This window comes from Asparagus officinalis, chromosome 10 (genome assembly GCF_001876935.1).
Source record: "Asparagus officinalis chromosome 10, Aspof.V1, whole genome shotgun sequence".
In the NCBI taxonomy this organism is placed as follows: domain Eukaryota; kingdom Viridiplantae; phylum Streptophyta; class Magnoliopsida; order Asparagales; family Asparagaceae; genus Asparagus; species Asparagus officinalis.
The window spans coordinates 6,753,753-6,766,255 of NC_033803.1; the positions used below are offsets into that span (position 1 = coordinate 6,753,753).

The following is a 12,503-nucleotide window of genomic DNA, read 5'->3' on the forward strand; positions in this document are numbered from 1 at the left end:
ACGTCGCGGGCTTGTTCACGTTCCGGTTCCCGTGTATTTTGGGAAGCGGGGCGTGACACTACATGTTTTTTTTTCACTTATAGCTCACAACTTGCTAAAAACGTCCATCAAAAATCAACACAAAATGAGAGAAAAAAAGGATAGAAAGCAACTCAAAAGGATGCACACATGCAGATAGGATAAATTTGAACCCAAAAGACTTCAGCTTTTCAAAAAACAAGAAGGGGCCTTATTCCCCCCCACCACCACCTCCGACCACCCCACCACCGATCCTACCACCACCAAACTCGGCCAATCCCAGCGATTCCAGCGACCCCACCCTATCCCTAGATTCCTCCAGATCTAGCGATTCCAGCGGAAGAAGAAGAGGCGGCGCGATGGTGGCGGCGGGGTCTACGACTGAGAATGAAGTCGTAGAGGTCGAGGGGAGGCGGAGGTGGAGGAGGTGGCGGCGGTGTTGGAGGTTCCCAGCGAGGTTGGAGAGAGAGGGTGGAAGAGGAGATGGGTTTGTTGGAAGAGAAGAAGAGATCTGGAGAAGGAGAGGGGTAATTTGGGGATATATTCCCTTGGGAATTGTAATTGGGGCTGAATCACACAAAGTTCTCATTTTTGGGGCTAATACACATGAAAAATAATACAGGGGGCTGGGCCACATTGTATTTTCATTTTTGGGGTCTTGAAGCAATTTTTCCTAAATTTTTTGTTGAACCAAGCACAATTTACAGAAATCTATAGAAAACTTTTAATTACAAAATTACCATTGTCAGATATTTTGAGAAAAGTTTTCTCAAAAAGTGTGCAACCAAACAGCCCCTAACCATAAAAAAGGAGTCGTTGGTCGTGCAAGGGGAGTAGAGGATAAATTATTTCCTCTTTTTTAAGATGAGGAAATGCTGGTAATGGTGGAGGAAGCCTTCCTTCCTTCTTCTTTTTTTTTACTCCGAATATATAAAAATTTTAATGCGCAAATTATTAATCCAGGCTCATCTGCTCATTTCAAAATAGAAGAAAATTTTTAAAATCGTCTCAACAGAATTTTTTTAAAAAAAAATAGACTCCATTCACTTTTAATTATAGAAATCGACTCACTTTGAGTTAATTGCGGTACTAATTAGTCGGGGTTACCAACCCCGATTAATTAGTAGTCTAATTACAAGCGGGGTTAAGGAGCGGGGAAGGTTTGTGGCTGCTAATTTGTACCATAATTAATTCAAAGCGGGTCGATTTATATAATTAAAAGTGAATGATGTCGACTTCTTAATAGAAAAAAAAAATACCGTTGAAACGATTTTAAAAATTTCTTCTTTCAAAATATCTACCCCTGGCAGGGAAGGGAACAATTAAAAAGGTAAAAGAACAAAGAGAGCAGACAAAAGTCAAGTCACAACCATGGAGCACCAGCTCCATCAACGTCATTTTCACCTCCAAGATATTTGTTTTGAGTGGGTAAGCATTCTTTCTGGCCTTCTATGATTCAGGTAAATAAAAGGAGAGCCCATCAGAATCCTGAAGCCAAAATGAAGAATATCGACGAGAGATGCCTTTGAGATCATTAACTGAGACGGCAGACGAATTTATGGAGAGCGAGAGCGAGGGCTGCTTCCATTTGTACGTGGCATCCGTCCTCCTGCTTGTGCTGGCATCTGAACCCTTTGCAGTCGCGGCTGCTGCGATAACCAGAGACGATTTCCCTCCCGGATTCATCTTTGGCGCCGGCACCTCTGCTTACCAGGTTCGAATCATACACGAAAATTTATTAATTTCTAAAGAATGGTTTTATGTCCGCGGGGAACTTTAATTTTTCTCTGGTGTTCATATCCAATAATGGGCAGCAGGTGATCTTCTTCTGTTTTTGTATTTATGTTATTTTTTTCCCCCTTCTTTGTAAAAAGTAATATTGGTAAAATACGTACACCTATGCAGTTTCTGCCCAGAGCTTGTGACTTCAAAAATTACTGAGTTTTAGGGCTTAATGTTGCTGCTACCGCACCCTGAAGAGTCAAAATATAGTTTAGAATGTTGGGACAAACCTGGGGTCTAATAGAACAGGATCGCAGTAATAGTAGAGCAAAAGTAAAGATAAAAAATTGGACACACAGATTTACGTGGTTCAACACATGATTGCCTATGTCCACGGGCAAAGGTAGAAGAATCTACTATAAGGAGAAAAACTCTGGAGTTACAAACTCTCTCTCTCTTTTTAAGGAGAAACTCTCTCTATTTTTTCTCTCTCACTTTTCTATATAAGAAGTTGTTTCTGGGATGAGATTTCCTTAAGGATTTGGAGCCTATTTATAGGATTTTGAAAAACACTATGCATAATAAAATAATAATAAATTACTATGCTATGGGGCCCGCCCTTTTGTTTTCTTTTCCTCTTTTCAACATTTGTGGCTGTGCACTTTCGGTGCTATGGCTGCTGCTTCTTTCGGTGGGTTTGAAATATTATGCGCCTGACAATCTCCCACTTGAAGATTTGATTGAGCATCAATCATATCTTCACACCATTCTTTCTATCTTGCCATCTTCATGTTGCTTACGTCTCCGACAGACCACAAGAGGATCGACACCAAGTAAATTTGTCAGTATGGACTGCTTTTGTCAAAAAATCTGCTAGGTTGTCCTTGGTGTGAATTTTCTGCATATCCACTGTTCCTTCTTCCACTTTCTCACGAACGAAGTGATACTGAACTCGAATGTGCTTGGTCTTTGAATGAAAGGATGGATTTCTTGCCAAATGTAAAGCACTCTGACTGTCACAAAATAAAGATATATTCTTTTGTTCATAACCGAGTTCCTCTAGCACTATCTTCAACCACATCGCTTTTTTACTAGCTTGTGTAGCTGTTACATATTCTGCTTCTATTGTTGAAGTAGCCACAACCGACTGTAGTTTTAAAACCCAGCTTACAGCTCCGCCAACGAGTGCAAACACATAGCCTGTGGTGAATTTGCTATTATCACGATCACCTGCATAATCAGAATCAACATATCCACTGACAATAAAATCAGATCCCCCATAACATAATGTAACATTTGAGGTTCCCTTAATGTATCTTAGGACCATCTTTACAACATTCCAATGCTCTTTAGTAGGATTCGCCATGTATCGACTAACCACTCCCACTGTTTGTGCAATATCTGGTCTTGTACAAATCATAGCAAATATTAAGCTTCCCACTGCTGATACATACGACACTCGAGACATCTCCATCCTCTTTTTTTTACTGCTAGGACTCATACTGGAGGATAACTTAAAATTAACAGGAAGTGGGGTAGAAATTGACTTACAATCTTACATGTTAAAACGCCGCAATATTTTATTTAAATAGTTCTTCTGAGAAAGCCAAATCTTCCTATTAACTCTGTCTCGGTAAATTTACATCCCTAGAATCTTGTTTGCAGATCCTAAATCCTTTATTTTAAATTCCCTAGCCAACTGAGCCTTTAATTCTTTGGTACGATTTTTGTTGGGGTCTGCAATCAACATGTTGTCAACATACAACAATAATATAACAAAGTTATTTTTACCAAACCTCTTGAAATATGCACAAGGGTTTGAATTAAGTCTGTTGTATCCAAGGCTCATGATGAATGAATTAAATATCTTATACCAACACCTCGGCGCCTGCTTTAGACCATACAGAGATTTGTTTAATCTGCAAACCAAGTTCTCTTTTTTTTTCTTCAAAAGCTTCTGGTTGGAGCATATAAATTTCTTCTTTAAGATCTCCATGAAGAAATGATGTTTTCACATCTAGCTGCTCTAGATGTAAGTCAAATATAGCGCTCATAGCCAGGACTATTCGGACTGTTGTAAGTTGAACTACAGGAGAAAATATTTCATTAAAATCAATACATTCTTTCTGAGCATATCATTTTACTACCAATCTAGCACGATATCGTTCCACTTAATCATCGTCATTTCACTTGATCTTGTAGACCCATTTGTTTCTAATGGTCTTTCTTTCTTGTGACAGTGACACAAGTTCCCAAGTCTTGTTCTTATGGAGAGCTTCAATTTCTTCCTACATTGCTACCATCCATAAAGATGCATCTATGTCATTTATAGCTTCATGAAAAGTTGATGGTTCTTCATCTTCTGTTAGAAGACAGTATGTAACATTACTCTCCGTAATATACTCCGAGTGCCAAGTCGGTGACCTTCTCTCACGAGTTGACCTTCGAGCTTCAGGAGTCTCGGACTCGACTGGTTCTTGTACATCAGGCTCCGGTGTTGCTTCAGAAGAATTCAGATTATCTTCTACCTGAACAGCTACAGTTTCTGAGTCCTTTCTCGAACTGTTTTCTTTTTCTTCACTTTATAGTTGGTTCTCTACAAAGATAACATCTCTGCTGATGATAACATTGCAAGCAGTGGGATCCTACAAGCGATACCCCTTTACTCCATCAGCATACCCCAAGAATATGTATTTTCTGGATTTTGAATCCAGCTTTGTAATTTCTTGGGCATTGTACATTACGTACACTGGACTTCCAAATATATGAAGGTTGGAATAATCAGCTGGCTTGCCAGTCCATATTTCCATCAGCGTCTTTAATTGTATTGCAGTTAATGGAGATCGATTCACCACATAACAAGCGGTTTTTACTGCTTCTGTCCAAAAGACTTTTTCCAGATTTACAGTTGCTAACATAGCTCTTGTTCTTTCCAATAGAGTTCTGTTCATCCGCTCGGTCACTCCATTTTGTTGAGGAGTATAAGCAGTGCTGAATTACCTTTTGATGCCTTCATGCTTGCAGAATGCTAGAAATTCACCCTTTGTGTATTCTCCTCCATTATCTGACCTCAAGCACTTGATCTTTTTCTCAGATTCAAGCTCGACCCGTGCTTGTGTATTCTCCTCCATTATCTGACCTCAAGCACTTGATCTTTTTCTCAGATTCAAGCTCGACCCGTGCTTTGTAGGCTTTAAAGACTGAGAACACATCCGCACTTGATCTTTTTCTCAGATTCAAGCTCGACCCGTGCTTTGTAGGCTTTAAAGACTGAGAACACATCTGCCTTCTTCTTGATTGGATACACCCAACATTTCCTTGAGTAATCATTAATAAAGGACACAAAGTACTTTGCTCCTCCTGAGGATGTAACTAATACTTGTCATACATCAGAATGAACCAGTTCCAGAATAATCTTGCTTCTAGAACTCGATGTGTTGAACTTTAGCCGATGATGTTTACTAGTAACACAATGCTCGCAGAATTGGAAGAGCTACCGAATTAAGTCCAGGAAGCAGGTTCTGATTGGAGAGAATCTTCAAGCCTCGTTCTGACATGTGGCTTAGTTTGCGATGCCACATCATGGTTTATTCTTCTCCACGTCTGGTTGATGCCACACATGAATCAGCATCCTGCATGGTCTCTCTCTTGAGTATGTACAGATATGTAGCTATCTTTTCTCCTTTTATTACCACAAGCGCCCATCTAACAATCTTCATGATCCTATTTTCGATATGGGTCTTGCACCCGAGCTCATCTAATTGTCCCAAAGATAATAGATTCTTATTCAAGCCCTTCACATGTCACACATCTTGAATGGTGCGTATTATACTATCAAATATTTTAATTTTGATAGTGCCAATACCAGAAATCTCCAATGCATGATCATTCCCCATGAATACAGATCCTCCTGAGATAAGTTCATATTTGTGAAACCATTCTCTCCGGGAAGTCATGTGTCAGGAGACTGCTGAATCCAGAAGCCAGACATCAGCAAACCTCTTTCTGCCTTCATCAACAGTGGTTGCTCCACTGAATAGAATTTCGCCATCGTTTGATGTGCTGACAACACGTCCTTGAGATGTTGATGATTCTGAAGATTTTTCTCTCCACTCTTCTTATTGTGCTAACACTCTGATTTGACGTGCTCTCTTTTGCCACAGTTGCAGCATTTGACTTTCTTCTTACTTCTTGATTTGGATCTACTATGGGTATGACTCCCACTGGAGCCACGTTCCGTTGATTTTCCTCTCGTCACCGATAAGGCTTCCGCTTGTTGCGAACTTGTCTGTCTGTCTTCCTTGTTCTTGCATCGATTTTCTTCCTCCAGAACAGCGGCTGCAACATCATCGAAGACTAGATTGTCTGTAATGATGTTGTTTATCAGGTTGATGATGAGTTGATCATACGAGTTAGGTAGACTCTGAAGTAGAAGTTCTGCACGTTCATTCGTACTAACTGTATACCCTAGCATTGTGAGTTAGGAGAACAATGTGTTTAGGATGTTGATGTGGTCGGTGATCGATGTAGATTCCGTCATCCTCAAAGTGTAAAGTCTCCTTTTTAAGAAGATTTTATTGTGTATGGATTTCGCCTCATATAGCTTTGTTAGAGTATCCCAGATCTTCTTTGGTGTCTTCTTCTCCTCTATGCTTGACAACACTCCGTCTGCTAATACCAGATGGAGATTTACAATAGCATTTTCGTCCATCTCGTTCCACTTCTTATCATCTGTGATGTCGTCCGGCCTTACACCGATGGTCGTCAGACAATTATCTTTTCTCAAGATAGTCTTTATCTTTAATTTCCACAGTAAAAAATTACTCCCGTCGAATTTCTCGATCTTGAACTTTGCCGTCATTGCTTCTACCACGAACAGTAACTTCTTGCTATTTCACTTAAATAGTAACTATATTAATGAACAGTAACCGTATTCGTGAATAGTACCATACTTTAAATAGTACCATATTTTTGAACAGTGTCGTTCTTATGAATAGTATCTGTCACCTTCAAAGGGTAAATGATAACCTAACTTATTTTCTGATGTAGAGGATCCACCTTTGGTGGTAGGCATAGAGCATATGATAAGTAGATATATACAAGCACCCTAAGTTGGCTCTGATACCACTTGTTAGGACAAACCCGAGGCCTAATAGAGCATGATCGCAATAATAGTAGAGTAAAAGTAGAGATAAAAAATTGGACACACAGATTTACGTGGTTCGACACTTGTTTGTCTATGTCCACGGGCAATGATAAAAGAATCCACTATGAGAAAAAACTCTGGAGTTACAATCTCTCTTTACAAGAAGATACTCTCTCTCTATTTTTCTCTCTTACTCTTCTATAAGAGAAGTTGTTTCTGGGATGAATTTTTCTTAAGGATTTGAAGCTATTTATAATGTTTTAAAAAATACTATGCATAATAAAATAATAATAAATTACTATGTATTTATATTATAATAATGATATGGGGTCCGCTCCTTTATCCAAAGTCAAAAACTACTGCTGCATGTGGGCGGATGGGCTTGGCTTTATTAGGCATCTTTCGGCTGACATAGAATTGATTTAAGTGTGTCGATAACCGCAAACAGTGGCAGCGGCTGATCGTATGAGACTAAAATGCTTGGTCATGGAGTATAATAATCTAGTCATCGAAGTGAAGATTGTAATCTGCACTTTTCTTCAATTTTGTTAGTATTGGATTTTTTGGTCAAAACTGCTTTCCAAAATGAGTTTTCAAACTATATATATATTAACTACAAGTACTTTTCATAACTGCTTAATAGCCTAGTGGAAAGTTTATGTTTTGGTGTTTTAAAAGGTCTATTGTTCGAGGCTTGCCAACGACAAGCCGAGAAGTGTTTTATTTGAATAATCCCTCATAAGTTCTAGTGGGTCGTGAGTCGTGAGTCGTGGGTCGTGGGTCGTGGGCCGTGGGCCGTGGGTAGTGGGCCAATGGGCCAATGGGCCGGGGATCGGGGCTAATCGGGCTGAGGCGCTAAGTGACACTTTGTTAGGCGCACTTTGCACTTCGCACTTCGCACGGAGGCATCGGGGCGAGGTACCGCTGTTTGGCGCCACGTTGGCTGCCTCGCAGGCTGCTTTGCAGCATGCGGACGAGCTACGTATTCGCATGAGGGTGACCCTAGCGTTCTCGTAGTTTGACAAGGTTCGCTCGTTTGACGAAGTTCATCTGTCATACGAGGTTCACCTGTTTGACGATGTTCGTTCGTTCGACGAGGTTCATCTGTCATACGAGGTTCGTTTGTTGACGAGGTTCGTCTGTCATACGAGGTTCGCCTGTTTGACGAGGTTCCCTCGATCGACGAGGTTTGTATGTCATACGAGGTTTGCCTGTTTGACTATATGTTCGTTCGTTCGACGAGGTTCGTCTATCATACGAGGTTCGCCTATTTGACGACGTCCGTTTGTCAAACGAGGTTCGCCTGTTTGACGAGGTTCGCTCGATCGACGAGGTTCGTATGTCATACGAGGTTCGCCTGTTTGACTATGTTCGTTCGTTCGACGAGGTTCGTCTGTCATACGAGGTTCACCTGTTTGACGACGTCCGTTTGTCAAATGAGGTTCGTCTGATTTGCTGAGACGTGACCCTCGTGTTTCGTAGCAACGCGTCCATTGATTGCCTCGTATTCAGTAGTTACCGTATGTAGCAGTTACAACAGCATTAAGGGCAATTTAATGCATTGATGTTACAATCTTAATTGTTATTAAGAATTGTAACGGTCACATTAATTGCTAATGACTCTTGAGCTGGCCTTAGAGGCCTATAAATAACGCCATTGGGCAGCTCTTAGTGGTTGTTGGAAAATCTCTCGTGAGCATGGAATACGAACGTCAGTATAGAGTACGAACGTCGGTATACCCACGCGAGCTTAGAATACGAACGTCAGATTGACGTTATTGTTGTGCTGCTGCTGCAGAACTGTGCCCGGAGGAACCCTGTAACCGAAAGGTTTTGAACCGAAAGGTTCTGAGATCGAGGAGATCTTTTGTCTTGACCGAAAGGTCTTACAGATCGAGAAGATCTTGACAATACTGGGTTGGTGCACACCAGAGTACTGTACTGCTGTTCCTGGAAGCAGTTTGGCCTTGGGATCCTTGCAGTGCACACCAGAGTACTGTACTGCTGTTCCTGGAAGCAGTTTGGCCTTGGGATCCTTGCACCGGAGTAGGCCAAATATTGCTTTAAGCACAGCGTTTCACAAACGCACAACAGTTAATTGGAAAAAGTTTAAAATAACAGCACGTCATCCTTCACTGTTTAATTCCAGATTTAACCTCAATTTCCAACAGTTAGAACTAAGCACGCTGATGAATTTTTTCCTTGTCGAATTGAAGGCGGAAGGAGCGGTTGCAGAGGATGGAAGAAAGCCCAGCATCTGGGACACCTTCGCACATGCTGGTATATATATATGTCTCGTCATAACCTACCTAAATGGTGTGGTCGTGGACTTTCGATCTATACAACCTAAATATTTCATTTCTCATTTTATAGGGTTGAACGCAGATCAGACAGCAGCAGATATAGCAGCAGATCAGTATCATAAATACAAGGTAAAGAGGCTACCTTTTATCTCCAAAAACTTCGTTCAAGGTGCACAGGTCTTTGCAAGCAGAAAAATGTTGTGTTCTTTGTTTAATGATAGGGCGATGTGAAGTTGATGCGTGATATGGGTCTGGATGCCTACAGATTCTCTATGTCCTGGTCTCGAATTATTCCTGGTATAACACATTTCCAATTTCAATTAATAGAAGCCTGCAAGCAAAAAATTGAATTATGCTCATGGTTTTCTTTCCTTGCAGACGGACGGGGACCTATAAATCCAAAAGGCTTGCAGTATTATAACAATCTAATCAATGAGCTTGTTAGCAACGGTAATATGCTGACAGAATCTAGCAATGGAATCTACTGAAACATGAACCGTTTCCAAGCCATAAAATCCTTTGAAGAGATTCAATATTGAGTTTAAAGTGCTACTAGTAATAGCTCACTTATTCATTGCAGCCTGATTTTTTTTTTTTTCAATGCTCACAGGAATAGAGCCTCATGTTACCTTGTGTCATTTTGATCTTCCACAAGCGCTGCAAGATGAGTACGAAGGATTATTGAGCCCTAGAATAGTGTAATCTTCTAACCTTACCTGTGCACTTCTATCATACACGATATCAATACAGACTGAAATCTTCAAAAAAATAAGACTTTTTAATCAAAGTGTATGTCTCATGCACATTGATATTTGAAAATCAATAGACTGAAATCTCTGAAAAATAATACTTACTAATCAAATTAATCTAATGTACATTGATATGTAAAGATCAACATGCATCCTAAGATCTAACTGCATTTTTCTGATATTGAACCAGAGAGGATTTCACTGCTTACGCCGACATATGCTTCAAAGAATTCGGTGACAGAGTGAAGAACTGGATCACTTTCAATGAACCCAACTTTGAGCCAGTCTTAGGTTATGATGTTGGAATTTTTCCACCTGCACGCTGCTCGTACCCTTTCGGTTTCAATTGCTCCGAAGGAGATTCCACAAGAGAGCCATATCAGTCTGCTCATAATTTTCTTCTATCACATGCATCAGCTGCTACATTGTACAAAGAAAAGTATCAGGTAACACAACCGCCAAAATCTATGTTCAACAATTTGGATATGAAGAAGAAATAATTTCTTGGGTTATCGTATAACAGCTAATAATTTGAATGCAGGCAGAACAAGGAGGAAAGATAGGAATTACCATCCTGGGTTTCTGGGTTTCCCCTTACACAGATTCCCAGGAGGATATTGTTGCAACACAAAGAGCGAGGGACTTCCATATAGGATGGTCAGTACTACGTCGTGTACAAATTTTTTTTTTTTTTTTGTAGTCTTGGGTTAAATGCGGATAGACCCCCTGTACTGTTGCCAAATTAAACATACTACCTCTTTAGTTCTATTGCTGCAGATAGACCTCTTGAGTGAAAATTGTTGAGCCTTTGCCGGGGATCTATCTGCAGCAACAAATTTTTGCTCTGTGTATCTATCTTCAACAACAGAACTCTTTAAGGGGGTCAATCTAAAAGAATAGAACTATGAGGGTAGTAATTTCAATTTGGCGATTGTAAATGAGGTCTATCCGCAGTTAACACTTTTCTCTCTCTTTAAGGATGTGATCGTGATTCTGTTTTGATATGGCTCAGGATCATGGATCCACTCGTGTATGGAGACTATCCTTCTCTCATGAGGGAGATTGCAGGTTCAAGACTGCCTTCATTTGATGCAAAAGAATCAAAGAAGTTAAAGGAATCGTTTGATTTTGTCGGCTTCAACCATTATGGTGTATTTTATGTGCAATCCTACCCTAATAATTATGACAAGAATGATAGGGACTACATCAAAGATCTCTCCGCGAAAGTACCAAGTAAGCTGCTAATGACCTGAACGGCCTCAAAGCTATTAGTAAATTTTTATTGTATTCCTGAAAAGAGAGAGTTATATAGCAACTGACGAGCAATATCTTTTGTCTGTTTTTAACACAGATTTCCTGACAAGGTCTCTCTCAAAGGTAGAAAATCGTGTTGTATTTTTATAGAGTTTAAGGTTTTTTCTCACTGAAAACAAACATTAATCAGGTTTTCACCATGAAAGGAAAATCTCCATTTTCCAATACCCCATGGGCTCTGCAGGAAATGCTTGAGTATGTCAAAGTAAAATACAGGAATCCTCCGATCATCATTCATGAAAATGGTAAGAACTCCTCCCCTAATGAATAACCACTTATAAGAAATTACCCCAAAATATAATAATTCTTTTTCAGGATATGGAGAATTTGATATCGGCCCAACTACCGGAAACGGTACAGCTGACAGTGACAGAGTAACCTACTTGCAGGGATATATTGAAAGCTTGCTTCAGTCTGTTAGGTATTTCTAAAATAAATTTATTTCAAAAACTTAATGAATAATGTCTAGTCATATATTCGACCAAATCACGAAACCATGTAACATATTGTTATGTGCAGAAATGGCTCAAACACAGTTGGGTATTTTGTGTGGTCATTTATAGATTGTTTCGAGCTTATGTTTGGCTACACCGCACGTTATGGACTTTATGGAGTTGATTTCAGAGGTGCAGATAGAAGCAGGTTCCCTAGGCTTTCAGCGCACTGGTATTCAAGCTTCCTGAGTAACAGAGGACTAAGAATTCAAGCATCAGATATTGTTTACACTGAGTAGAGCTTAACTCTTGAGCGATTTGTGAGACCATGATACAGAGATTATTTACACTGAGCAGAGCTCAACTGTGATTGATTTGTGATACGTATTCGTCTTTCCCCTCACTGTACTGTTTGCATTGGTAACAGGTTGTGTTGTTTCATGGAGTTATTGTTCCAAAACTCCTTTTGCATGATTAAAATAAAGTCTTTTTTCAATTACCTTTTTGGGTGGAATTGTTAGATTACAGAAAAAGAAAGCAAATATCACTTGCTCTGCTTTTAGTTTCTTCTCATGCAGGGTTAACTTATTGGTAGAAGTTTTTGAAGTAACCAATGCAATTTAAACAAATTCATATTTGTTTCTTCTGGGAGATAAAATACCAGTATGAAAATGGAGATAACAAATCAAATTATATTAGATGAAGTTGAATTTAGGCGTCAATCAGTGAAGATGTAATGAGAGATTATTGTTACTTAGAGGTTACTATATGTCTACTGACTGGACAGAAAAATGAGATAAAAGTCGTCATTGCGATA

The 12,503-nt window shown here is 39.8% G+C and overlaps 1 protein-coding gene across 3 annotated transcripts; it reads left to right on the plus strand.

Moving 5' to 3' along the window:
• On the plus strand, positions 1,380-12,185 carry LOC109825027 (beta-glucosidase 31-like). Of its 3 annotated transcripts, XM_020391705.1 has the most exons (14): positions 1,380-1,732; positions 9,103-9,166; positions 9,260-9,318; positions 9,411-9,486; positions 9,568-9,639; positions 9,800-9,887; positions 10,129-10,384; positions 10,480-10,595; positions 10,951-11,171; positions 11,290-11,315; positions 11,383-11,497; positions 11,568-11,673; positions 11,772-11,989; positions 12,048-12,185. In XM_020391705.1, exons 1-13 carry the CDS (start codon positions 1,538-1,540, stop codon positions 11,983-11,985), a joined length of 1,608 nt encoding a protein of 535 aa, XP_020247294.1. In that variant the 5' UTR covers positions 1,380-1,537; the 3' UTR covers positions 11,986-11,989; positions 12,048-12,185. The 3 variants fall into 3 exon arrangements, with proteins under 3 accessions (XP_020247294.1, XP_020247293.1, XP_020247295.1); XM_020391704.1 differs by having other exon boundaries at positions 1,381-1,732; positions 11,772-12,185; XM_020391706.1 differs by having other exon boundaries at positions 1,635-1,732; positions 9,062-9,166; positions 11,772-12,185.